The sequence below is a fragment of the Sesamum indicum genome, linkage group LG6 (genome assembly GCF_000512975.1).
Source record: "Sesamum indicum cultivar Zhongzhi No. 13 linkage group LG6, S_indicum_v1.0, whole genome shotgun sequence".
NCBI classification, from domain to species: domain Eukaryota; kingdom Viridiplantae; phylum Streptophyta; class Magnoliopsida; order Lamiales; family Pedaliaceae; genus Sesamum; species Sesamum indicum.
The window spans coordinates 2,152,116-2,178,958 of record NC_026150.1 but is presented as its reverse complement, the minus strand read 5'-3'; the positions used below and the strand labels follow the sequence as shown (position 1 = coordinate 2,178,958).

Below are 26,843 nucleotides of genomic sequence, written 5' to 3'. Positions count from 1 at the left end.
TATATCGTCGAAGAAGAATTCCAAGTTTGAGAAATATCAATAGAGAATGTTTTACAACTGATCATGATAAACTCAAAAAGATAATGTGTTGTTTGGGGAACACGTATTTCATATGTCTTTTGCCATTTATAACTTTTAATTTAGTTGGATTATGCCGCAGGCAATAACCTTGGCTACTACAAGATTGGCATTTAAGCGGAGCATGTGCTGGGTCCACTTGAACAATGGTCTTCCAGCTTTATATGATGCTAGATTGTGTATTGGACTGAGACCTGACTCATCAAAAGCACACTGCATGGAAGGTGCAGCATGGAAAATACTTCAAGTATGCACTTGCATTTTAGTTGATCATCTTGCTGTAATTTTTATTCAGGAATATTCTTTTATGTCTAGTAGAAGATATTGTTCACTCCTTAACCCAATTTCATGCAGAACTATCCCATGGCAGCAGCAGCATATTCTAAGGCTCGGCAGTTGCTTCCTTATAGTGAAGAAATTATAAAATTGTACCAGTATGTATCCATCATTACATCACACTAGTTGGTCACTGCTTTTCCACGTTTTGTTTCCTGTTTTTCGTTTCATCGTCCCTCAAAATTTCAGCTGCCTTATTCAACATCCCCGGTTAATCAAATCCCCAGTGTTTTATTTGACAAGTATATCAGCCAGGAACTTAGAATTCATTATCTAGTTATCCATACTCTCGTTAGTCCTACACAATTTTTCTTTGCACCAATTTTTAAGGGTGGGTTATGTAGGCTTCATTCTTTCAATCAGATATATATTTGGTTTCCACTGTTGAAATGTCGGCCTTATCCCGGGTTCGGTTTGCTGTGTTATTGAATTCTTGTATGTTTCTTTCTCATGTCAGGGAAGCTTCAGACTTGGCTAGAAATTGGCCTTTCTCGGAAAGCTCTTCCAAGGATCCAATGGAGTCCGAAGGCTGAAACTGCAGTAATACTTTCGAACCTTTTTGATAGTTTAATCCTATTTGAGCTATTAAAGGGGATTTACAAACGAGTCTATTAGTACTAATTGTTCCAAGTATCAAGCCGTCTTCTACACATACAGGGTATGTTTTGTAGCGCCATCCGCACTGTGTTGAAAAATGTGCTTATGTTTCACTGCATCATATACCTTTTCACAATAGTGTTTGTTAACAGCTATGTGGTCTAATCGCAATTCCAAACCACCTAAAATCATGTCTTGCTGCCTATATTCCTCAATGGAACGTTGTTCACCCACGTTTTTTCTACTAAGTCGTCAGTGATGTACAAAATCATATATTGAAATCAAAAGGTACGTACCACGTTGCGAAGGGTATTGGGGCATTTATGGCAGGGAATATCCTGTACAAATGATTAGTATGGGAGTATCATGTCCGTGTAATGTTTTGTGCTGGTATTGCTATAATTTGGTCCGTGTGAGATATCTCATACGATGGGTACTATTTGTTGAGATGATCTATTCTATATATAATTGAAATTGGGTGAATTTGTGTCTCAATTATTTTGGTACGTAAAATTTAATATTTAATTTAATTTATTAACTTTCCACCCACCCGCCTACCTTCCCACTTTTCCAATGTCTTTCAATAGTTATTTCTTTTTTTTTTTTTGTGTCACTATTTTTTATAAATTAATATGAACTTATTATTCTGTATGTGCTTTATTACACAATAAAATTATGTAAATATGTTTTCAAATGATATCTATAAAATTGCACACACGTAAGAGTGTGTCACAAATTACTTATACGATACTAATTGACATGATAAGAGTTGATAAAATTACTGAATATATTTTAACTAGGTTAATCAGGACTTTAAAAAAACAAACGATAATTTTAAATATTATGTGGTGGATTGAAAAATGAAATATGAGGAGTTTCAATCTTTGTGAAGCCTGGTTCACGAGAAGATGGTCTGTTCTGCATTATTTATTCCAAGAAATATCTTATTTTAGCCGATCAATGAGGAGCACAAACAAAATTTTAGTTCTATTATTATTATCCTCCCCTCATGATATTGGTATTTTTTAAAAAACCATCTTGTAAATAAAAATTTGCAAAAATAACCTGAGTATATTTTTCTAAATGGATAAGAAAAGAGAATCCTGGAAGAGTGATGTGTATGACATAAACCAATTTAAAATATTTTATTATTTATTAATTATATAAATAAATTGCATATATGTAGCTCATATCAGTTCCAAATAGAACATTGCAAACTGATTTGGAGTTGGTGCCCAACAGCCAACCGTAGTATCATGCTAACTGAGTAACTGAAAATTTCAAGAAGCACGTGTCGGATATCCAAACCCAGCAAAGTACTTCCTTTTGGCGCCATTGTGTCCGGTACTTGTTTGTTTGAGCTCAAATCTGCAGGTTCCGTACTCACAAGATCTCTCTCCACACCCACACACGCAGTAGAACAATGGTATGGGGCGCAGGATCCATCGATGAAGCTGGAACTTCTGGATGTATGTCAAACTAAACTTTATCATCGCTTACGTTTTGTTTCTTCAGGACTGATGTGTGTGAGAATGTTGGTTCATAGATGATACAACCAGTCTTTTCTGGGAGGCAGCTTCAGAGGGAAATCTGGAACTACTCAAGCGTACGGGTCATATAATTTTACGGAAATGTGTGTGTGTGGATGCAGTTTCGAGTATTCTGTTTCTTTAATTTGAGTTGTGTTTACTCTTTGTTTCAGAGTGTGCGGCGGAGCTTCACACTGGCGGACGTTTGGTGGAGACATTTGCGAGGGTGAGGGATGATAGAGGGAGAACGGCGCTTCACGTTGCCGCTGCTGCAGGGAAGAGAGATATATGCGTTTATTTGATTGAAGAAATCGATGTTGGTGTCGACTTTATAGATGATAAATGTATGTTTGCTAATTATTATTTTTTATATATGCCTTTTCAGTTTCCCTTGGTTTATATATATGTTGAGACAGACAGGCAGACACACATACATACATAAATACATATGTAATGTGGAGGAGTTTGTGTTTTTAACCCACTTTCTTTTACATTTTAAATGGGAGTAGAAATGCCATGAAACGAATGCTTACAATCAGCAAAGATCTCCTGTATAATGTTTGCACATATATTTCTTCCACATTTTACTTTTAGAAACAAATCAATAGGTAAATGCGTTTCTTTGTAGTTTTGCAAGTGGGGTAAAGATGCAAATGGATCCCTAGGGTCCCCCTCTTTCTTGTTAGCTCCTATTTGAGTGGCTAGGGTTTGATCCATTAATCAAGCTAAAATAGTTCTCTATTTCTTTTTTATATTTTTCCCTTAATTCTTGATCGGTATTTGCATGGATTAGATTAATTCCTTCAAAAATTTTGAAGGATTGGGGGTTACAGTTCCTAAAATGTGTTTTCGGTTTCAGTGGGAGAAAGGAAGAAAGTAATATTAAAAGGAAGAACTGTGTTTTCTTGGTGCAAATTATTAGTGTTTACTTTTTCTTACTTTGGGTACTTTTTTTTCATGGCAATCCGATTACAGGTCGCTCTCCTTTGCATTATGCAGTGCTGCACAATCGTTTCGGTACTGCTGTATATCTTCTGTCAGTTGGTGCATGTAGTTCACTATGTGATTACAGGGCATATACTCCCTTGCATTATGCTGCTGAAATAGGTGTGTTTACAACTCCTCTAATGGTCTGCATTTATTCTAGTCTTTACTTCATTTCCATGGCAAATAGATGAATTATTGGGCAATCAATTCTTCATTCATGGACAAATGGGAAGGTGAAATCCAAGTTGCTTGCAGTTGAAGGATTAGAAATTGAGAAAAATTTTGAGCAAAGATTATGTTCTACAGAGACGTTTTTCAGATAATGGTGATGCAGCCAGATGCGACTTTCTAGAATGTCCAGTGATTTCAACTTTCAGACTGTGGTGGATCCTGGCGTTGGGTTTCAGTGCAGCAATTTTAATTTGAATAATTTGGAGCAGGTGACTGGGAAGCATGGAAAATTAGATAACTGTGCTGAATTAAGTACATTTCTCGAGTTCCTATATCTATCTTTATCCAAGGGAAATAATTGCAAAGGTCAACGTCAAAGGTACAAAATATAGCTAATGATATGGAACACACAGATAAGAAGAGGGGTCCTAGATTGGATCAAGAGCCTGGACATGGAAGGCTGGGAAGATTATGTCATGTAGAAAGAAGCAGGAGGGGAAGAACATAAATATGAAAGATGGTGGTTAATCTGAAATAGCAGGGCCTATTGGATTGGTTTTTGTATGTTTTATGTTTTGGAATATGTTATAGTTTCTTTATGATCATCGAGCCCATTATGATAGATATAATTGGTAATCCGCTTATATGTATGATTCTGAAAAATTTCAGGACATGTTCCAATGCTGAGATTGTTAATTGCTGTTGGTGCTGGCATAGACTTAGTGTCTGATTATGGTACTCCTTTACAGAGGGCCATAGCTTATAGAAGGAAAGATGCCGTTGAAGTTCTGTTGGATTATGAAGCAGATGTAAGCTAAGTTCTTATACTCTCATGTCGTTTTTTGTTATAAGCTTAAGATAACTGTTCTTTATTCTTTTTATAAATTGCATATTTAGTTGTGGATGATTTTTATACACTACTTGCTGCAATATAAGAATGCTTCCTCATGTCGAGAAGGCGCCTTTTGTCATTCTATAGAAGCCTTTGAATGTATATGCAGAATATTTAGTCATCAGTGGAATATCGCAAATGATGTCCTGTTTGTCATAGATATCCATGTAGAGATCTCAGAGTTTTGAGGATGAGATTGGTTTAATGCTGTTCCCTCAATTTGGATAGGAATTTCTTGGTCTGTGTATTATTATCAGTATACTGGAAGTACTAACTTATTTTACAAAAGTGCATCCCCCAGATTGGGTCTGTTTCTAGGGAAAGGAAGCAGAAAGGAGTAGATACTTATGAAATGTCAAATTTCCTGTTTTTGTCTTGTATTATTTTGGATAGATACCATGTTAATTCTCCTAAATTTCATGAAATGGAGATAAATATCTAAGTAAATATATTCTTTCTGGACCAATCATTTTATCGGAGTCCTGAATTTTCTTGTAAAACTAATTGGTGACTGAAGTCATCTAGCTCTAATAATCAGTCGCGTCATGCAATTATTAATGGCTTACACCATCATTGGTTCTGATGCAGCCAGATTTTGCTGCATGTGAGTTTTTCACTCCACTTCTTTGTTCAATCTTTGCCAATTCATTCGACTGTTTGGAAGTCTTGCTAAAGGTATTTGCTATTCTTGACTCATTGTGTGATATCGTGCTCTCTTTATTGATTTTGATGTGTTACTTTTTTTTGTATGTTTTGATGCAATGGCTTGTATATCTACCTTTGTACCATTTGTTTCTTGTTCGTTGAGTAAGAATTTCTTGAGTTGCATCTATTTGATATTGCTTAACAAATTGTGTTGTTTGGTAATAATTTCAATCACAAAGGCTTCTTGCTATGAATAGAAATGTTAGGACAAATGCATTTAAGCATATTGCATGCACAGGTTTGGTTGCATTTGAGGCAAATTACAATTATTAAATTAATATTCCAACCAGAAAGTGTCAGTTTACAATGATGCAAAATTCCCATTATTGACCAAAAACTAAAACAAGCTGATTTCAGATGGTTCAGTTAGGTTTGAGCATGTGTTTCATACTGAGCTGGTCTATGCATCCCTGAATTATTGGATAGAACAGTTCAATCTTTTAACAAGTCAGATAACAGTCATTTAAACACAAAGAAATGTTGTTTATTAGCTAATTAAGTTGAAACATTCTTTATTCGTTTCTGCTTTGCAGGCTGGAGCGGACCCTAATATTAGTGGAGGTGGCATGAACTGCATGACACCTCTAGGTCAAGCAGCAGCTAATGGGGCGACCAGACTTGTTGATTGCTTGTTGAGCTTTGGTGCTGACCCCGATGCAGTTGACAATGTGAGATTCTTAACGTGCTCCTTTAAATATTATATATTTGTGCATGTTTAGGTATGATGTTAACACTGTGAGATGCTTAATATGTCCTTGTCTGTGTGCGCCTTAACTCAATTCTATTTCTTAAGGCTTCTTCCAAATTGAACATATCTTTTAATAATATCAGCTCAATTTGTTCTCTCTCGCATTTTAACATGGGAAAATCTACCTGATTGATGGCATATCTAAGTTCTTGCTTACTCAAAGGGTTGTGCTGTACTGATTTGCCAAGCCTCGGCTGTATTTGGTAAAAACTTAATATTAAGCACCTGCAGTTTTTAATGCAATTACCATTTTCAAATGCACCTGCAATGTTCAATGCAATTACCGTTTTCAGATGCACCTGCAATGTTGAATGCAATCACACTGTTCAAATCATGACTAGCTTCGATCTAAAATTTTTTCAAATCATGCACCTGCTAGTTTGATTGACATTGTTTCAAAATTCTTCAAAGTCAATTATTAGGCACTTTCATTTTGTCACTGGTACTCTTTTTTCTACATTGAACTGTAAATTATCAACCATGCGTAGCTAGGATATATAATGTTTCCATAATTATAATTAGATTTATACATGCGTTTGTGCAGTGAAGGATCAGAATTAAGTAATTCAACTTATTTTACCTCAAGCTATAACTAGTTTTACATACTTTTCATTTCTGTAAGAGGCTTCTCCCTTTATCCTATTCTCTTTCGCAGTCTGGCCTTACACCGTTGGAATGGGCTGTATTGAATCGCCATGATGAGGCTCTGAGAATTCTGTTTCCAGTGACTGCTCAGATTTCTTATTACCCTGAGTGGAGCATCAGTGGAATTATGAATCACATTCACCCTGAAGAAGCTACCACACATGTCAGAATAATGTCTTTTACAATACAAATTGCTTTTGTTATCTTTCCTCCCAAGGAATTCTACCATCTTCTTTCAGAAATTTACTGTATCAATGCCAATTTACGTTTTGCTATGCTTGTCTCTCGGATAAAAATTTGAGCTTTTAGTTTGACAAGTATATCAGCCAGGAGCTTAGAATTCATTATCTAGTTATCCATACTCTTGTGAGTCCTACACAGTTTTCCTTTGCACTATGTTTAAGGGTTAGGTAGGCTCCATGCTTTCAATTAGATGCATATTCGGCTCTCTCTGCTGAAATGTTGGCCTTATCCTGGGTTGCTGCTTGTTAAATTCTTTTTTTTTTACTTATGTCAGGGAAGCTTCAGAGCTGGTTAGCCTGGCTTCCACTGCTGAGGATAGAGATCGGCCTCTTCCAAACTCTTCCATGGATCCAATGGAGTCCTAAGGCTGAAACTGCAGTGATACTTTCGAACCATTTTCATAGTCTAATCCTGTTTTGAACTATTAAATGGGAATTACCAACCGAGTCTAGTAGTAATTGTTCCAAATATCAAGCCGTCTTCTATGCATACAGGGTATGTTTTGAAGCGCCATCAACTTTGTTGAACAATGTGCTTATGTTTCACTGCATCGTATACATGCAGAGTAGTGTTTCTCACAAGGTATATGGTCTGATCGCAATTTCCCACCACCTTAGATCATGTCTTGCTGCCTATATTGCTCAATGAATCGTTGTTGTCCACTATGTTTTCTAGTATATAAGTTGTTGCGATTTACAAAATCCAAATGTATTGAGGTCGAAATTCAAAAGAAGAGAAATCTGACCACTGTCGATCTTTGTCAGCCTGATGAACCACGAGAAGATGGCCTGTTCCGCTATATTTTCTCAGGAAATATCTTATTTTTTCCCACAGACAGAATTTTAGTTCTGTACCTATTATTTTTTATTGTCGTTATTATTGTTACGGATGTTGCGTTCTTACACATTCAAGGCTGGTATACTTTTCTATAAAACAAGTTAATAATAAGATAAATCAGAATAAAATATAGGATATGTTTTATATAAGTATTATTTGTTGCATGTTTACCTGCATTAATGAACTAAACTATTACTAGTTTAACTACCTAGCTATTGATAACTTGGCACCTGTCATACCAGCCAATATAGTAAAAAGAGTATATTGATATATACTTTTCATTGACTTATTACTAACTACTCGCTTATATAAAAAAAATATTTGACATGCAATAAATAAGAAATAAGTTAATTTGTGGTACTTACGAACTTTTATTTGATTTTTTTATTAATATTATTAATTCAGTGAATTTTAACTAATAAAAAAATTTATTTATTAAACAGACCTTCAAAAATATATTTTTTAAATTACAAAAAAAATATAATTACATCAAATATAAAAAAAATAAAAACATCATTATTTTTTATATTATATTTTATTTTTTATAATTAATTTAGATTCAATCAACTTCTCAAAATTTATGACAGAGTAATTATTTCCTGACAACATAAAGGACGTTGTCCCAGGCAACAGCGGAAACGTGGCGTAACAATACCTTCTGGGCCCCACTGCTCTTTTCGCACCTCAAATTCCAACAGCAGAAGAAACGCTTAATACATAAAACAGAAAACAAATTTATAAACACATAAATAAAAGTAAAAATGTCAAGATAATGACAAATATTATTCATATATTTCAAACAAACAAGGCCTTACCCTTGCAACCCCATATTACTTTTTTTTTTACTTTCAATTATATACTATTTTAAATTACATCAAACTGCGCTTCTTTTTTTTTTTTTTTTTGTGAAAATTGAACCATAAATTTCAGTTGCATTTTTTCATGTAAAAAATTATTTATTTCAGAAGATTACGTGTTTTTGTATATTTTGATGATATGATTTTCTTGACGAGGCTTGTATTTCTACAGTCTTACTAAATATACTTGTATTTGCTTTTAAAATAGAGTATGTTTTCAAAACTTGTAACTGATTTTATATGTTGAGCTTGTATTGTAATTGGTTAATAATACTTGTAGTTTACCTTTTTTAGAATAAGATCTTTTTCTCATAAGTTGTTGCGGATCCTCTTTTAAAAATTGGAGTCTTATGGATCCCAGCTCCTTGTAAATCTTCCGAGGGATCTATCAAGTTCCTACCAATTTTTTTTTGTTTGAGAGCTCGAATTTTAGGATCTCTTAAAAGCTTTCTTGTAGTAGTGATCTTTTGGCAGATTCTTGTTCAATAGAATACAATGGAACTCTTAGGAGTCATATTTTGGTATCCTACTTTGACCCTGCTTCTTTTAATTTAAATATTTTTATTATATTTTTTCATGAATATACCAAATTTTCACAGTATCACAAACAAAATCATAATAAAAATATTATTTTATATCTCGCATAAGATTCAATAAAAATATTAAAAGAACAAAACCAAAAAAGAGGAGTTTATGTGTTCTGATTGAAGTAGGGAGAATTTATAAATATAATAAATCATTAGAGAAGCGCTTGTGTTAAAAAAAAAAAAAAAGTTGCTGTTTTTCAGGCTTTTTGGCAAACAATGCCTTAGACCCCGTTTGTCTCAGCCATAAACCGCACGTCGAAACTCCTGTTCAGACGCGAAACAAACCTCTCTCGAACAAACAGGGCTCTGCACCGTACAAACATAAGAGCACCAGAGTTTCTCTTGCATTTTTGTCAAGAGCTGCAAGAACTTAGAGCGCCATGTATTCTCCTTCTGATGATGGTCTGTTGATGAAAAACCTCTTGTTTTTGTTGAATCACATGTATGTTTAGTGTTTCAGCATGTATTTCTACATGCATGATTAGATGTATGTGTTTGAGGATTTCAATGTTGTTGCTGAAAACAACATATGTGCTTGGAGTATTTTCTTTTTCAACATTGAGCATCTCTTTGTGGGGGTTGGAAGCTAATCTTTGTGTTCATACCATGGCAGATGTTCTGATTCTTAAGGCTGCTGCTAGCGGAGACCTTAAACAACTTCAGCGTAAACTTCTTTTATTTTTTTATAATATTTTTTTTGACATTTTTTGAGTTTGTTTGTGGCAATTTCAGTTTCGTTTTGTTATCCGTGGGGGTTTGAAGTGGTTGTTGATGATCACAGAGGTAGCAGCGAGACTTGATAGCGAGGAGTTCCGAGGAAAATGCGAGGTGTGCAAAGATTGTGAAGGGCGGACAGCTTTGCATTATGCGGCTCGAAAGGGAAATATTCAGATATGCAAGTTCTTGATTGAGAAAGTTAAAGTCGATATTGATATCAAAACTGAAAGAGGTATCTCTCTGTCTTTTTCCTCTTTTTTATTTTTGAATCTCGTTTTATTCAGTATTTATGTTTTTATTATAATGCTTTGTTGATTTTGTTGGATTATCATTCTCGGCTAACGATTCTCTTGCCAAATTTATGTTTTTAAGAAAATGTAAGTTATGGTTTAGTACATCATTTTTTGATACAAAGCCCTGAAAATTATTTCAAATTTCAGTTATTTAATTTTTTCCTCTGTCTTTGTGAATCTACAGAGTAATGTACTAATATGTTTGTTAGTATATTTAACCAAATTTATGGTTCAGTTTTAGTGAATTTTGGTATACACCACTTCTTCAGGGGACAGTTCTCTTTTACTTGCTACAGCAAGGGAGCGTATCAATACTGCAAAGTATCTCATCATACGGGGTGCTGATATTAGAAACAGTGATTCGAAGGGAATGACTTCCTTGCATTATGCTGCTGAAAGAGGTTGGTTTCTGTAGGCTTTTTTGTGTTGTTTCCATTGCTATTTAGAAGTTTGTGGAATTCGTATTATGTATTATACTGACATTTCGTATTGATTGTGGGTGTTACAGGTAACAAGGAGCTTATGCAATTATTGCTATTCAAAGGTGCTGATATAGAGGCAAAGTCTGTTTATGGAACACCGCTACAATGCGCGGCATCATCAGGAAGTCTTGAATCTGTTAGATTTCTGTTGGGTCATGGTGCCAAGGTAGGCACAACCTTGAGTCACATTGTATGCTCACGCAAGTTTGGTATTACATCTTGTGTAATTTGTTATCCTTGTTTATGGGCATAATTGGTATAATTCCTCATTTTGTAATAACCTTAAATGATTTTCAGGTGGGCTTTGGGGATATGTTAACGTTAACATAAATATAGTCTTACATTGCTGAAAGTTTGAATGTTAAGAAGAGTTTTATATGTTTAGCATGTCTAATTTTGGTAAAATATTGAATTATAGGGATAAAAGCTAATATCACTGATACGTGGTACACAATTATTTTTTTCAAACCTTGTCCAGATTTTTGCGTGTAGGAATCTTATGTTTCTGATAAATTTAATTTGATTAACATCAACCTCTTTTGCAGCCAAATTCAGTTTCTCAACTTTCTTTCTCCCCCCTTATGTGGGCACTTTCATGCCACTCATCTGAATGCTTGGAGCTGTTGCTGAAGGTATTTTTACTGTGGGATAGAGAGACCTCTTTCACTCACCTTAAATTTTCCCAAGGTTGTATCAGTGCCCATTATAAGTTCCATTAATTGTTTCTTGCTTTGTATATGACTGATCATTGAAATATCTGATTTTCCTTGTGATAATGATACATTGAAGTACGTGATCTAGGAGCTGTTTCCATATATGTAATATATTGTCTTTTCCCTTTAATGCAATCAGAATATAGCAGAAAAAGAAGATCAATTGTTCAGGAATATGCATGAAGAGTATTACTTGGCCATCTTTATTTAATAAATACTTATTAGATGAAGTTTCAATTTAATTCCTTTTGCTTTATTTCACTGACATTTTCTCCTACGTTGTCCTATGTGCTGCTTTTCATTTTACTGCAGGTGACATGAGTCAAATTAAGTACAGTTTTTGTTCAGTCAAATTTGTTGTACCATGTTAGGTGTTGGGAATAAATAGTTTTTCAACTCTAGAAAGTAGGTACTCATTCATTTGAGGGATCAAAATGGATCGATTTGTGCCCTTTACTAGAAGAGCTAAGACTTCTTTTGTGCTCTGCAGAAACAACACCATGTTGTGGTACATATATTGATGCAATGCTTGTTGACTTCTGTTTTGTTCATCTTCTTTACATTTTGTAAACCCTGCTTAGCAGTTACGGTAACCTAAAAATGTTTATTTTTTGGTACATCTCTTCTCGGTCAGTGATTAAGATATCTCAGAGAAAAGGATCTACCTGTTTCACTCCTGAGCCTCCTTTCTCGTACATATCGCATGCAGGCTGGAGCTGATCCAAACCTTAGTTCATTTGGGATGAGTCCTCTGTCTTATGCAGCCACAGAAGGTGAAGCAGGACTTCTTAGGTCTTTGCTTGGAGCTGGGGCAAATCCAAACTCAATTACCACAGTTAATTTCTGTTTTTGTCTTCTCTTTTTGTGTCCTGACAAATATATATATCATATTTTGCGCCTTGTTTATGTCTTTTATTGTCCGTACTCCGTTGGTTGGAAGCATCTCTTAAATTAGATTTGAGCCATATCCTGATGCCATCTGATGAGTTTCTACTTGTTGCCTTTTTGAATTGTGAACAATACAAGCAAAATGTAGTTTTTACATCCTAACATTCTTGGTGAGATTTTGCTATTTTCTTTTTCCTTTGTATTCTTGTGGTGTTATGTATAGCTTTCATTTGTGATTGATAATGACAATTTTCAGGCTCATCTGAGACCTATAGAGTATGCCGTTTCGAAGGGGAACTATGCAATAGTTAAGATTTTGTTTCCACTGACTCAGCGCATTCCAGAATATCCGGACTGGAGCATTCATGGAATTGCAAAGTACTTCCACTCTGAACCAGCTAAGATAAAGGTCTGAACCAGTTAACCTTCAGATCTCCACATTAATCAAAGATACAGTCCCTCCGGGGGCGCATCTAAAATCTTTAACAAAATGGTATTTATCTCATTAGCAATGTGCTTCTCATTCATACCGTTGCAAAATCTTTTTCGTTGTTTCTTGTGAGAGCTGTTTTGAAGTTGTGGATAACATGTTACTTTGTTAACTTTTCTCTCTAGAACGTTTGATGTTGAAAAGTTTAGACCATTCGAGAGTTGGTACTGTGAATCTTTTTTTTCCCATCACATGGACCCATTCGTGCAGAGAGAGGAGACGAGGAATGCTTACTCTAAATTGGTGAAACAGAAAGGCAACGATGCGACGAACAGAAAGGAATACTGGGATGCGATCAAATGGTACAGTGAGGTACTCTCATGCTGCGCCTCCTATTAGAAGCGTCTTAAATTTGATGAAATATTGCTCTACTATCCTCCTTATATTATCTGGTGCTTAATCTATATACTAAGATTGTCATATCCTCTTGTAGATGCCCCTCACTCTGTTCAGTCTCATGCCTGTCTGTCGATCTTAATATCATCTTTCCATTTCTTATTCGCACTTGGAACTTGGGTTTTGTAGGCAATTTATCTTGATTCATCAGATGCAAGACTGCTATCCAATCGGAGCTTGTGTTGGGCAAAATTGAATGAAGCTGCTTTTGCTTTATTTGATGCTGAGGCCTGTGTTAGATTGAGACCTGATTGGCCCAAGGCTCACTACAGAGAAGGTGTGGCATGGAGACTACTTAAAGTATGCACTTCTAATCAGGCTCTAGTTTTGATTATACCAAAGTTAAGTTTGAGAAAGCACTGATTTGTATGGGTCATGCTGTTTCCTATTTACGTGCAGAACTATCTCATGGCGTCCACGGCATTTTCAAAGGGCTTCAGATTGGATCCAAGAAACAAGGAAATTGAAGATGCATTTAGGTGATCCTTATTGTTTCTGAATCATGTTTGAGAACTAGCTTGATATATCTGCTTCTCATTTGGTGACAGAGATGCCTGCATGTCCTCGTTGGATGAGCTGGCTGCAAAGCGCCCTTTGGACGCCGAGAGGATTCGTCGAACCGTCAATATATAGCTCACTTCGTCTCCCTGCAGGAGAACTATTTTTGTAGGCATCGGCTCTAGGCCTGTGGCTAGGTACAGCATCTGCTATTGCAACACTGGGTGCAGCCGTTTCGTTGTGTTGTATGGCATTTATCTTGGAGCTAGAATACTTTTGGCAAAGTAGCGTGCGAAAGAGGGTATACATAAAAATCTGGTGTTTCTTGTGGATGCGAAGATGATGCTGGAAGATTAAGGTGAGGTGATGTAGGAGTAGTACTAGAGCTGTTTGCTTATTCTTTTTGGAGCTGGAAAAGGTGAATCATACCATACCATACCATACCATACACGCTTTTCTTGCAGAATATACATACTTGTATGTACCACAGTTCACAGTATACCATAACCGAGCTATACTAATCTTCTGAAAGCAAGTGCCGACTTCATTGCCCTCACAGTATATTAATCTTCTAAACTAGCTTGTTTTCTACTAATAATATATATAGATTAGTTCAATATTTACTGCATTATTCTGAAATCTGTTCCAAAGCCAAAGAACAAAATCTCCCGAGAGGTCTATACAGATTGCCGCCTACGTTCAGGCCCCAGTTTCTGTTTGCTTCCGGTTAAATTTCGGCCTATCTATGTGAACAAACAAACAGGGCCTTGACGTTGACGGTGGTGCTCTAAAGTTGCCGGCTGTTCACTGCTACTCCTTCCTCTCCAAGTTCCCTCTGCGTTTTGAAGGCCCTACATCATGTAAATGTTTGTTTTCTATGTTTTTGTGGTGTTTTGAAACAGAACCTCATTTGTTTTCGGTCAAAAATATGTCTACACTAATTATAGGTCTTACAATTAAAAAAATTATATACATACTCATATATATATATATATATAATTTATATAAAAAAGATATGATTTGATAATGAACAATAGTTTTTATCTCTTACTAAACAATATCAAATATATTATTCTTATTTTATATTATCTAAAAATAAATTCAAATATATACACTATCTGTAACATTGTTTTTTTCTGCTAAAATACATCAAAATAAGTTAAAAATGAAAGCAGACATAGTATATGCTTCTTTTTCGCAGGGGTTTAATGCAATATCAACTTTAATTTTCTTTTTATTATTTTGCTGCAACTACATGTAAAAGCAAGGAAATGTGTTGGAAAGGATTATTATGAAATGGATAGTATTTTCCTTTTCTCATCTTTTCTCAGTTCTTCTGTTACGCACCCCTATTCTTCCTGCATTTAAATTTTCTGCAAATCTCACTTTTGTTCATATCATGTAGCCTCGGAGCCATCAATTCTTGGCCAAAAACACACAAAAAATGGCGGATGAAACAAGATTATTCAAGAAACACAAAAGAAAACAGATATAATGTTCAGAGTCTCTGTACTGAATGTGGAGCATAGTTTAGTGACAGTTCAACAGTTGCAGCAATACATTGACGCTTGTTTTAATTTAACAATATATTTCTATGTTAGTCAAAAATTATTCGAATTTGCTGTACTAGCAAATAAGTTGAATGAAATTCATATTATTCGAATTGACTTATTATTTACTCATTGAAGATCAAATAAATATTTCTAACCAAAATATCTTTATAAAGGACAAGATATTTCTACTCACATGCTTTATTGTGTAAAGATGTATAAAAATAGTTTAATCAGAAAAAAATTATCTGAATTGAAATCGAATAATAAATCAAAACAAATGTAAGAGATTTTAAATATAATTATTCAAATTACATAAAATTTATTTATAATTAGAACAAATTTCAAGAAATTCTTATAATATAAGGTGTAATACGAATTTTAGTTTGATATTTTATTTCTTTTGTGAAAAGTTTCGAACCGGGAAAGGTCATTGTACGGAGGCGGACCAGTTCAAACTTCACATCCACCCAGCGCCGACTCTTGCACACGTTTCCAACGCTCAAATTCCTCCGAACGGCGACGTATTAGACTCTCATTCGTTGCTTGCTTCCCGTAGAAATCACCAGCCCCAACCCAATCACGGACGACAACCATTCCCCACCCTCTCTCTAGGGTTTTTTAATCCAATTCCAATACAACAGCAAATGTCCTCCACCGGATACAGTAGCCTACCGCCATATAATGGCGCCGGCGGCAGCGGCGGGGGCGGGGCCGGAGTCTTCTTCCGAGCCAAATCGCGTACCCAGTCGCTCTTCGCCATGCGCCGCCCCTGGCGCGAGCTCTTGGCTCACCCTGCCTCCTACTCTATACCGTACAGTTTCAGCGATTTCGCCTCTCGCCTCAAGCGCAACCTCGGTTACTTCCGCGTCAACTATGCCATGATCGTGCTTTTTATTCTCTTCCTCAGCCTTGTGTACCACCCGATCTCGATGATTGTCTTTCTAATAGTCTTCTTGTTCTGGTTTCTGCTCTATTTCTTCCGTGATGAGCCGATCGTGGTGTTCCATCGCACGGTGGATGATCGCGTGGTGCTGATTGCGCTTGGAGTTGTGACGATTGCAAGTTTAGTTTCCACACGCGTGTGGTTGAATGTTTTGGTCTCTGTTTTGATTGGAGCGGCGGTGGTGGTTCTGCACGCGACCTTCAGGGTTACGGAAGATTTGTTTCTGAATGAAGATGAGGTTGCTGAAGGCGGGTTGCTCTCCGTTGTTGGAACTACTTTTTGATAGAAAAAGTTCCGACTTTCTAGTGCTTTTGAAAATTTTGGCAAGGAATTAGAATGGTAATTCGATGAATTAGGTACTTTCTTGGATAGAAATTGCCCAGATATTAAATCAAAGGTTTGAATATTTTTACGTTCTCCCTCCCTACTCAAGTAGTATAAACTTTTTGTATATATATAATGCCGTGTTTTTCTTTCCGATATCTATAGTTCTTCCTTTTTCGTGTTGGATAGTGATAGTACATATGAATGGCAAATGTTTTCTTTTTCAAACAAAATCAAACTAAGACTCGTGTCTTTGAGGAGCAAAAGAAATAGGAAGAACAAAGAGTGAAGAATGCAGCAACAGCTTGGGATATGTAATGCAACATATCAAGCACTGGTAAAAGGAAACTTTGGCAATTTCAACTGTTACTGACGCAGCTTACAGATATCACAGCTCACGGGTGCGACAAAGATCCATCCTCTGCTATCATATATTCTCAGTTCATCACACATTACAACAAGAACCCACTGATATAAAACAAAGATGGCAAGGATGGAACATCTAGTACAATGCAAAAATACAGGGAACATGATTGTAAGTACTGTGTGGGGCATTGCGTCATTCATGTAACAACAAACAATCCAATGTAAGATGACCCGGGACTAGGGAAAGGACAAGTTGGAAATCCACCAGGTGTACAATTGCATAGAATACAATGATAAGTAAACAGACAAGTACTTCAAGTGCACGACTCTCAAACACTACGGCTTGCCACGTCTTGAGCATACATTAAAACTAAGAAGAAGCAACTGTTACCAAAACTTAAATAATATAGAGATTATTGGAGACTCTGGAAAAAATGTGGTATGCGCTTTCAGGAATCAGGAATTTTGCGAGCATAGCCCAATACCATCACGAAGTCCTTTGCTGATGAACCAATTGTGGCCGAAACTCTATCTGTAGTAGTTGTATGGAGCCACAGATCGACCAGATTATTCAGTGTCAATGTAGGGATCACTACCTGCCCCATGCATTTGATTTCAACCTACAAAGTTATTTGGCAAAAAAATGTCGCATAAGCGCATTAACTGAAAGGCATCTTTTTGAATAGCTTAGTGCTGATAAATATGGCATCTTCTTCACAATATTTTTTTTTTTTTTCGTGTAGCTGCTTAAGTTAAGAGAAAGGTGTTATCACTCAGCAAAGAGTTCCTTGCATGAACCATGCATAGTGATTGCATATTATTGGTAATAGAAGTCGCTTTTCACTAACCATAGGGATGAAAAATTACCTCATCTTCACTGGCAAGGTCTAACTTCATCTTGAGGTACTTCTGAATAAATGAAACTGGTATGCTCCCATCCCTGTTAAGAATGCAATGTATCTGAATGAGAACAATATCGCTGCCGACATGATTGTTTGCAAAATAAAATTTCTTGTGAATATTCAAGGTTGCAATGTACAGTAACTAGTCATTTCAGTAAGAATCCAAAATTCACTTTATACTTCAAGTGAAGTACATACTGATACCACCAATGCAGCAAATTCATGACAAGCCCAGACCGAAGAACAGAATCATACTTGATGATCATTAAGAGTATCTATAATTCAGTAGGTCCCATCAACCAAATAAATCTCTACCCCATTGAAGAATTTCACATAAACTGGATTAGAATTCTAACGTCATCCACCTCTTTAATTTAAACCTAACACCTCCACGAGTATGAAACCATTATAAAAGCTCCATACAAGTTTATGCATGCAATTTTTTAACCATAAGGTTGTGTTCAGATATGAACATAGCGTGACCACTGGTAAGAGTATGAATGAGATGCAAAGTGGGTGGACAGGAAAGCAAAATGAAAATACAAGAGATACATAAATTGGTTGAAGAACTGTGAGTATAAGGCACATAACAAAGCTTCCATGAGAGGATTAGCAAATTATAGATTGCTTCCACCCCTTTACCAACAGTTGTATAGGTGTATGACTATAGTTTTTTCTCCAACAAGGAAGATATTTGATTGATTATTTCAGCTGAAAGTATAAGTTCATACTTTGACGATGGCTAAGAGATTCATTCGGCCATGCAGCTAACCCTACGCAAATAATCAAATTTATTTGGCATCTCAGAAGTATCCACTGCAAATTTGGAGCCTTCACTAAGTTGCAACAGATTCTTTCTTACCCCACAGTACTGACATACAGTTCACACTTTTTTCTCTGGACCTTAAAAAATTACTGTGGTATAAACATAACCTGGACATAATAATATGTAAGTAATGAATATGAATCAAATCTAAAATTATTACATGTATGCATGTAGGTATGCATACAAATTGTTAGCAGCAAAGCAACATTGCAGACTCGGTGGATATATTAAGCTTGCCAACACACAGCAATTATTCTGAATCCCCAGGTAGAAAGGGTGATTCTTTCAAGTATTCATTGATTCTGAGGAAATTGTTGGTTATATCTTTGGGAAAATCATAGACAGGGGAACCACTTTCAATAAGGAAAACAATAACAATCTGCAACTGAGAGCAAAAAGCCAGCAATAGTTCTGGCACTAATGACAATAACAATAGTAGGTGCATGAATTTGTTTGTAAAATGCATGTTAGTAGAAGATTGAGTTTCAATTTGCAAGTTTGTAAAAGATGAAAATAGTTAATCAGAACTTACTTTATTCTTAAGTAACTTGCAGCAATCTGAGGCAAGGGTTGTGCATCTCCTTCCCTGAAAATACATAACAGAAAGTTAGAGAAAGCAGAGAGGTGAACCGACATGACCACATTCGGCTGTTCAGAAGATTTAGTCCTTGTGGAATTGATGTAAAGAGCTTACTGTTCGTCTGAGACCAGTGAGAACCAAATTGGGTAATTTTTGCGGTCAAATTTAGAACTGGCAGCATCGAGCACGACTTGAGGAGGAACCCTGAATTCTCCAAAATTCCGTGCCTTCTTTTGACGAACTCTGCGCAACTTTTTAGGCCGTTCTGATTCTGGAGGAGTATCATCGCTGCAATTTTTCTCATCTTGAACTTTTGATTTCTGCCTATCTTTGCTTTTGGTTTTATTGACAAATCCCTCGTTGTCATGGGAATGTAGAGCTTCTGATTTACCAATAGAACCTTGAATACTAAATTTTGATGACTTGCTCCTATTTGCTGCCTCCACCAAACAATTTAAAGGTTTCCAAAGATCCACTTTTCCTTCCCAAGCCTCAGATCCGTTCTCTCTTCCCTTATCAGGACTAGGGTGATTTGACGGCTCACTAGCAGCAGAGTTCTGCAACAACAATGACTGGTAAGCATGAAAGTAGCATTTGCAACAAGGACTAGGTCATGGAGTCCACATAGGTGATGATGTATTGGTGTTCATAAGCATCAGAACCATATACCATACCTGTCTCGTACTCTGAGTAAATTTGTTCAGTGTCTCTGGTGAGCTGGAGCTCTCAGGGTGGTCCTCCAATGAGTCATCTTCTTTCTTAACAGGTTTCTCTATTGTAAAACTTGAACCCTTCGATGCTTTTCTTGCAATAGATTTTGATCTTCTTCCAGTCATTCCACTCTGTGTTGATACTCTGGGGGTGCTAACAACCAATGACGAGAGAGATCTTTCCTTTCTCTTTGCAGGTAATGTAACAGGAGTCACAACTTCAGGGGCTTTCACCTTTAACCTCTTATAAGGGAATATTTTTGCCCTCACATCTTGCAAATTATGGTCAGGCCTGATAAACAAAATGTCAGTTAACTAATAAAAAGTTGTCTATCCTACAAGATTATGCCTTAAAATGAGGCACTCATGCAAAAGAGCAAATTTGAGTTCATTAGTATAGTGCACAACAAACTCTGGCTAAGTTTCCATTTACTGATGTGAGTTTTATAAGACACCTAGGAGGTCTACCTGAAGCTATCTACGGGTTTGTTTGGTTGGTGTAATTATGCATAAAGGATTCCCAATCATGCATAAGCAGTTGTTTAGTCAGTTTGGTTGAAGCCCGGTAAGCCCATTCATTTATATCATTGTAGGGATACACTATCCAGGTGATAAGTGGCAACGGGATTACATTTTATTGAGATCAAAATGCCCATGTATTTACAAAAGAAGACAAAATGCATATTACCAACTCTTCTATTTTCATCTCCTTAATACACAAGAGGACAAACTGCATATTAATTTCAAGTTGGAGACTAATTAACTACAAAATTAAGTGAACATTAAATTCAATTAATTTATATAAGATACAAAAAAATTGCTCCAGCTTACCCACTAAAAGGTATAAAATTCATATTAAATTTAAATCTAAACAGACAAATTTGATAATCTGCAATTCTTAACTTAATTTAACTCATTACCCAGTTACTATTTCCCTCAAAGCAATGCTATATGAAAAGGACAAAATAATGACACAAAAATGCAAGAAAATTAGGTATTTTTGCTTATATGAAATACAAAAATCATTAACACAAATGTTATTGTAAACATTATTTTAAAATATGTATCACCAATAAATTATGAGAGGATTCATATTTTTTTGTAACTATCACATGCTACATGGCTGTTACATGGCTTAAGATAAAATTAAGTTTCAAAAGGTTAACTTTAGTGGTCATTTTTTTTGTCTTATCATGCTTCGTAATCCATTTAACAGATCACAAAACTGGATTGCCACATGAAATATCACATTACATAATATCCAACCAAAACACATGATATCCTATCATGCGAAATCCCAACTATCTAACCAAACATGTCCAAGCAAAAAAAAGTGTTACACAAGAACATATCCTCAACAAATTGTATATTGGTTAATATTGAAGAAGCTGGACCTAGTTTGTGTCATGTTTTGTTCTTAGTTCCTGTAAACCATTCTGCACACTTTCTACATATCTAAGACCATGAATCCTATTTCCTTGTGAATTGGGTAGAGACAGAAGTGAGCATAAGCATGTCTCACGTAGTGCTCTTAATGACCACCAGAAGCACATTGTGCATAGGAAGACCATAAGTTCAGCCCTTCTCTCCAGTAGTGCATAGCGGGTATAAACCACATACTTAAACCCAGAGACACTAACTACAAATTGCAACCTCTAATGCTGCAACAGAGGTGGGAACAACAAAGAGACCAAGAATTAGCTTAACAATAAACATGAAGGAAGGGATCCATTATTCATAAGGTTCTGGTTATAATTTAAGTTACTATTCACTGTTAAAGCGAGCAGCTCTGGGAGAATGAGAAATACATGCATAGATCATCATTTTGCCTTTGCCATGAAACATCCATTCCATGTTATCGTCTCAAGAAAGGATTAGATGACTATACAAGCAACTTATATGAATTGGCAGTGCTATGCATGCCTGTATGTCTTCAGTCTGTCCAAGATAGAGAAAGAGAGATGATGTCACCTATTTAAGAAATACAAGAAAATAGATTATCTGACCTCAATTTTTCCAGTGGAACACATCCCAAATCAATGTTGCATATTGGACAGCACTCCAATTCCTCATCTGAGAGCTTCTTGTATATGCATTTCCGGCAAACTATAGGGTACTCATAGAAAGAGAAAATCAGATTCATCAGGCAAAGATAATAAAAAATTATGCAACATGCACAGATAAACAAAAGGTTTATCAGGTTAATATGACGTCGTAACATGAATCAAGTTTCAACCAATAAATAATACTTCCCCAGTCATGCTGAAGACCTAGAATGGGAACATTCTCCTCCCCTTAACAACGTAAGAATCATCTTGCAATTCTATGCCTCTGTTCCAGACACATTTAGTTGGGGTGAAGTGGGTATGGTGGGGTACAGAAGCCTTTAAACCAAAGTTTTAACCAATATTTGCCGATAAGTGAAAATTTTAGAAGATGATGTCCCATTTTAGTCGATTAATCAATATTCATATAAGCCCTAACATATAGTACGGCCAAACATGCAGTGAAGGCATCCTTCAATATATCAGTCAGATCAATAAAACAGGAAATCCAGCAGAATCGAGCGACAATTTCAGCTCACATGAACACCTCCAAAAACCGACCAATTTCCGGTCGAGCATTAAATCAATCACCAGCGTCCATACAGCCGCATATGCAAACCAAAACAAGACATACATATATTTATAGAAGCAGAAGCAAAATAAAAACTAACCGACGAACACGCCCAAATACCCAGATCATTGACAACACAACAAAAATCCAGTTCTAACAAAACCCAGATCGAAAAGAACACAGTCCGCACAAAAGCAAGTCAAAATTCGAACAGCGGCCCAGCAATTGAAGTAAAATCACGACAGCAAAAATAAATTAGAAGAAAAGGAACGGAGAAGCACTCACATGTGTGGAGGCATTCGATAATAGTGGTGGCGTCGCGGAAGAGCTTGTGGCAGAGAGGGCATGTCATGCATGGCGCCACCGCCTCCCGCCTCACTTTCACCACCTGATGCGACATCGTATTATCCAATTCACACCAAAATCAACGAAACAACACTATTGGCCTGGAACCCACGTATATCTTATGCGGTGCATGCTAGCAGCGAGGCATGAGGGGTGGGATTTACGTCCATTCCTTATACCTCTAATCTATCTGCATTAAACCCATAAACCAAATCCAAAAATTACTATCAGAAAAGCATTCGGGCACGAGCACCAGTGATGATAAAACACACAAGCAAGAGTAAGAGAGAAGATTGAGATGCGAAAGGGATTGAAAATCTATGAACCTGCAAATCTGAGGAAGGAGGAGTCAGGAAGAGGTGATTTGGGGCAAAGAAGAACGTGGGCTTCAGCCTTGTGTGGTGGCTTCTCCTCGATGATCTGTGTGTATATCTGTGGGGGGGTTTGGGAGTCGAAATCGAGAGAGAGAGAGAGAGGAGAGAGAGAAGAAGAAGAAGCTTTGCTGTTACAATTAGCATGAAGCAAATATATTACTATTTTCCAGATTTATATTATTATCAATACTGCTGCTATTATTGAAAGGTAAATAAATACATATAACTGTAAAGAACTGCACAACTCTTTTTCTAAAAAATTAAAAAAAAAAGGGAAAATCATCTTAGAAAATCTTATGAATTTTACTGTGAATTATTATTATTATTATTTTAATTTTTTGTATATATGTAGTTAAAAAGTATATATTTACTGTATTTACTCTATTTTTAGAAACCTTAGAGATAAATGTATTTGTATGCTAAAATTAATAAATAATATTACACAGGATATAATTGCCGGAAGAGTTCGGCGCGTGGGGCCGGAGATAACATGCGCCGCTGTGCACACATTATGAGTGCTGCGTCTGAGCGCGGCGTGGGCGTGGGTTATGCCACAGCGATCTCCGGCGCATGTTAGCACATACCCTATCATCATGTGCTGTTGACTTACAAAAACAAAATAACAAAGAAATTTGAAAATATATATTTTTTGAGAAATTTGGGGCCTCCCCTAAACCGCGGTGCTTTGATTCAAAAATTGAACGGAAGCTCAGCAACGCACCCTCAACGCCATAGTACCAAAGTTGTACTTTGATGTACAACTCTCTCCTCATTCGTAGCATATAACTATTATATGGAGCAATTATTTTTTTATTCCTTTTATTTTTTCTTTTTAGTACTTGATTTGATTTTGTGGATCCAGTTGCGTTTCGTTATTGTACAGTTTTATCTTAAGATTTTGTTTTGTGCCTCTTTATATGGGATATTGTTCGTTCTAACTTTATATGAGTTTCATAATTTTATCCTGCAAAAACGCATTGCTAGGAAGATGGATACTAAGACTTAATTTATGATATTTTTTAAACTTCACAAAGTCGATATCCTCCAATAATTTGCTTATTTACAATATCATATGAGATTGTTGGTATTTTTTATCACGCATATATATATATATATATATTTGTATATAATTGTGCGAAGACAAAGAATTAGACAATTGTGTATGTATTAAATGTTGATGTCACACTTCTGCATGTAGAGCGGCCTGCATAAGTTTGCCTACGCTCTTGTTGGTTACACATTTTGTCAATTGAAGGAAGCAATGCCATGAAAGCCCATTCTCATCTTTCCTTGTAATTTTGGCGTTATGTCTTATTTGGGACAATTTCAACAACACTGTCACTTCCATGTAAGTTTATGTATCCAATTTCTACATATTTTAAATTCCCCTGATTTTAACACAATATAAATCGTAATCAGTATTGTAATATTTTGTGTTGAGCGGTTTCAAACACAGTAGTGCAATATTTGACTGTAATTTAATGAATTGTCTAATTCAGTAAGTCTTTCAATAGATAGCGTGTCAGATACGACAGTCCCCGATATTATGATGAGTTGTAACCGAAAAGAATTTTGAATTTCAAATTTAAATTTGCCAGCCGTGTACCTACTTAATTTACGGAACGGTTACTGATTTCGGTGAGCTGTACTCAATTCTTTTTAGACACTGCATTAATAAAGGCGATGTGTGTACCAACAGTTCAGACGTACGATGTATTCGTAATCGAACACTACTACCTAAACGTTATGTGGTTGTGAATGACAAAATTGCCACTGATGTCATCCTTAAGAGAAACGTGTACGCGGCGAGTGGATCAGATAGTCAAGGGGGTGGGTGCGAGGGCAGTAGGCGGAAAAGAAAGTGGGAAATGACATTTCGTTCACACTAAGAAATCTAGTTAGGAAAAGAGAGAAATTTTGATTATATTAATGTATTGATTAAATTGATGTATTGTTAAATTTATTTAAATATTGATGTAATAATATAATTATCGTTTTTATATTTGTGCATAAATTAAAAAATAAATAAAAATAAAATAAGGGTAAAATACAATTTATCCTCCTAAACTATTCATCATGTAACAATTACCCCCTAAACTATAATAAAGTAAAATATAATTAGTGAGTTAAATAGTTCAAATTTTATTTTTTTCCAGACTCAAAGTTAATTAATAAACAAGTACGATAAATACCAAAAAAGAATCATGAATTTTTTTTATGAATTTGGTTGATAAAAAATTAAGTTATTAATTATCTATTATTTTAGACAAAAACGAATCATTCAATGTCGATTTTTTTTAATAATGTTTTTTAAAATATGATAAATATATTCAAGGATGAGGGATATTTTTGTCCAATGAATGAGTGATCGTTACATTTATTAGTTTATGAGGTAAATGATACATGACAAATAGGGCAGATGGGGGCAAAGTGTATTTTAACCATAAAATAATAATGATTAGTGTCTGGTTCTCACCAAAATTAAGATGAATTCCCATCCATACCCCTGTGATGTCTGGAATCATGCATGGAATTGGAGCGTACTCATGAAGCATCATGTTTTCTTCTTACATTTATTATAATAATAATAATTATTATTTTCTCAGGGTATTTCCTTGCGCGTGTATATGCCTACTCATGGAGCATCATATTGTGATTTTACATTTTTGGGCTTTTCAGAAAATGGTAACAAATGCAATATATATATGTTGAAGCATAATTTTATTGGTTGGGATTTGGGATTTTTAATTAGGTGTATGATGTGCAAAGTTGATAATTTTGTGACACCTAAATCAGATTTGAACAACCCATCTACCGATATGTACTGCACACTCTCATAATAATTTTACATAGCAATTGCATCAACATCTTCACTTGTTCATCATTTTTATACTATATAATACATTTTACTTTTTAGATTATGTTAAAGAGTCGGGCTCGAAACTTTTGAGATTTTTTATGGTCTTCTTTTTTTTTTTTTTTTTCTAAATAAATGGTTCGATAATTAAACTCATTGTGTCTATTAGAGCTCATTGAGAGAATTTGAATGCTGCAAAATATTCATTTAGATAGAATTTATTGAGATATTATCCAATTTGATCGGCAGAATCCCATCAACATATTCGATTTATAAGTTGGGAAACGAATAAGTTTGTACGTTGATAAAAATTCACAGAATTTGATGATATTACAAAAAAAAAAAGAAATGGATAAAAGTTTCATATTTACCACCGATTGACTTATTATTGATTTATTACAAGTCAAACAATTCTTTTACAACAAAATTATCCCTATACATCTTCCCGCATTAATGAATATGGGGATGTGGTTTGTCACCTTTATAAAATACAGTTTAATCACAAATAGTTTATTTGACATGCAATAGATCTATAGAGGGTAAATATCGATGTTCATTCTTATTTTTTTCTTCTTTTGTTAATATCATCAATTGAAACGAATCTTGACTGAAGCACTAAATTTTGGAAGTACTATATATAATTTTTTAAAATATATAATATTTTACGTGTATTTATATGAAACATCGTAAAAGAGGAATGTAATTTACCCTATTATTTAAGGGTCTAGAGCGGACTTAATTTGCCCTGACCCAAGGCC

General features: G+C 35.5%; 5 protein-coding genes across 8 annotated transcripts in view; 4 read left to right on the top strand and 1 right to left on the bottom strand.

The window, feature by feature from the left end:
- The window catches only part of LOC105163578 (ankyrin repeat, PH and SEC7 domain containing protein secG-like), an 8,647-nt gene extending 7,515 nt beyond the window's left edge, over nucleotides 1-1,132 (top strand). The window contains exons 10-12 of the mRNA XM_020694488.1: nucleotides 161-325; nucleotides 433-512; nucleotides 872-1,132. Of these exons, the coding sequence (XP_020550147.1) occupies nucleotides 161-325; nucleotides 433-512; nucleotides 872-947 (321 nt within the window). The 3' untranslated portion in view covers nucleotides 948-1,132. The remainder of the gene's footprint in view (nucleotides 1-160; nucleotides 326-432; nucleotides 513-871) is intronic.
- LOC105163577 (ankyrin repeat, PH and SEC7 domain containing protein secG-like) lies at nucleotides 2,154-7,641 on the top strand. Of its 3 annotated transcripts, XM_011081988.2 has the most exons (9): nucleotides 2,156-2,480; nucleotides 2,558-2,617; nucleotides 2,714-2,884; nucleotides 3,516-3,647; nucleotides 4,368-4,507; nucleotides 5,179-5,265; nucleotides 5,829-5,963; nucleotides 6,699-6,851; nucleotides 7,206-7,641. In XM_011081988.2, exons 1-9 carry the CDS (start codon nucleotides 2,435-2,437, stop codon nucleotides 7,224-7,226), a joined length of 945 nt encoding a protein of 314 aa, XP_011080290.1. In that variant the 5' UTR covers nucleotides 2,156-2,434; the 3' UTR covers nucleotides 7,227-7,641. The 3 variants fall into 3 exon arrangements, with proteins under 3 accessions (XP_020550148.1, XP_011080290.1, XP_020550149.1); XM_020694489.1 differs by lacking the exon at nucleotides 7,206-7,641 and having other exon boundaries at nucleotides 2,154-2,480; nucleotides 6,699-7,198; XM_020694490.1 differs by lacking the exons at nucleotides 2,156-2,480; nucleotides 2,558-2,617; nucleotides 2,714-2,884; nucleotides 7,206-7,641 and adding an exon at nucleotides 3,009-3,148 and having other exon boundaries at nucleotides 6,699-7,198.
- LOC105163576 (putative ankyrin repeat protein RF_0381) lies at nucleotides 9,318-13,955 on the top strand. Of its 2 annotated transcripts, XM_020694569.1 has the most exons (12): nucleotides 9,318-9,614; nucleotides 9,826-9,876; nucleotides 9,994-10,161; nucleotides 10,492-10,623; nucleotides 10,731-10,870; nucleotides 11,250-11,336; nucleotides 12,127-12,252; nucleotides 12,562-12,714; nucleotides 13,006-13,107; nucleotides 13,321-13,491; nucleotides 13,591-13,670; nucleotides 13,740-13,955. In XM_020694569.1, exons 1-12 carry the CDS (start codon nucleotides 9,593-9,595, stop codon nucleotides 13,822-13,824), a joined length of 1,317 nt encoding a protein of 438 aa, XP_020550228.1. In that variant the 5' UTR covers nucleotides 9,318-9,592; the 3' UTR covers nucleotides 13,825-13,955. The 2 variants fall into 2 exon arrangements, with proteins under 2 accessions (XP_020550228.1, XP_020550227.1); XM_020694568.1 differs by having other exon boundaries at nucleotides 9,318-9,876.
- Nucleotides 15,618-16,667, top strand: LOC105163380 (PRA1 family protein E-like). Its single transcript, XM_011081695.2, has one exon. It carries the CDS (start codon nucleotides 15,887-15,889, stop codon nucleotides 16,466-16,468), a length of 582 nt encoding a protein of 193 aa, XP_011079997.1. The 5' UTR covers nucleotides 15,618-15,886; the 3' UTR covers nucleotides 16,469-16,667.
- LOC105163379 (E3 ubiquitin protein ligase DRIP2) lies at nucleotides 16,477-23,378 on the bottom strand. The gene is made up of 8 exons (XM_011081694.2): nucleotides 23,181-23,378; nucleotides 22,795-23,044; nucleotides 21,900-21,999; nucleotides 19,858-20,185; nucleotides 19,298-19,740; nucleotides 19,136-19,189; nucleotides 17,743-17,815; nucleotides 16,477-17,495 (listed from the first exon to the last, which is right to left on the bottom strand). The coding sequence occupies exons 2-8, from the start codon at nucleotides 22,907-22,909 to the stop codon at nucleotides 17,325-17,327; spliced, it is 1,284 nt and encodes a 427-aa protein (XP_011079996.1). The 5' UTR covers nucleotides 22,910-23,044; nucleotides 23,181-23,378; the 3' UTR covers nucleotides 16,477-17,324.

Excerpts from the sequence above, each read along its gene's own strand:
- LOC105163379 (XM_011081694.2), bottom strand. The coding sequence starts at position 22,909 with ATGTCGCATCAGGTGGTGAAAGTGAGGCGGGAGGCGGTGGCGCCATGC. Across the intron at positions 22,000-22,794 it reads TATCGAATGCCTCCACACAT|TTTGCCGGAAATGCATATAC; the intron begins GTGAGTGCTTCT and ends AGTACCCTATAG. Across the intron at positions 20,186-21,899 it reads GTTCCACTGGAAAAATTGAG|GCCTGACCATAATTTGCAAG; the intron begins GTCAGATAATCT and ends TTTGTTTATCAG.
- LOC105163380 (XM_011081695.2), top strand. The coding sequence starts at position 15,887 with ATGTCCTCCACCGGATACAGTAGCCTACCGCCATATAATGGCGCCGGC.
- LOC105163576 (XM_020694568.1), top strand. The coding sequence starts at position 9,657 with ATGTTTAGTGTTTCAGCATGTATTTCTACATGCATGATTAGATGTATG. Across the intron at positions 10,162-10,491 it reads TGATATCAAAACTGAAAGAG|GGGACAGTTCTCTTTTACTT; the intron begins GTATCTCTCTGT and ends CCACTTCTTCAG. Across the intron at positions 13,671-13,739 it reads GAAATTGAAGATGCATTTAG|AGATGCCTGCATGTCCTCGT; the intron begins GTGATCCTTATT and ends ATTTGGTGACAG.
- LOC105163577 (XM_020694489.1), top strand. The coding sequence starts at position 2,435 with ATGGTATGGGGCGCAGGATCCATCGATGAAGCTGGAACTTCTGGAT. Across the intron at positions 2,885-3,515 it reads CGACTTTATAGATGATAAAT|GTCGCTCTCCTTTGCATTAT; the intron begins GTATGTTTGCTA and ends ATCCGATTACAG. Across the intron at positions 3,648-4,367 it reads GCATTATGCTGCTGAAATAG|GACATGTTCCAATGCTGAGA; the intron begins GTGTGTTTACAA and ends GAAAAATTTCAG.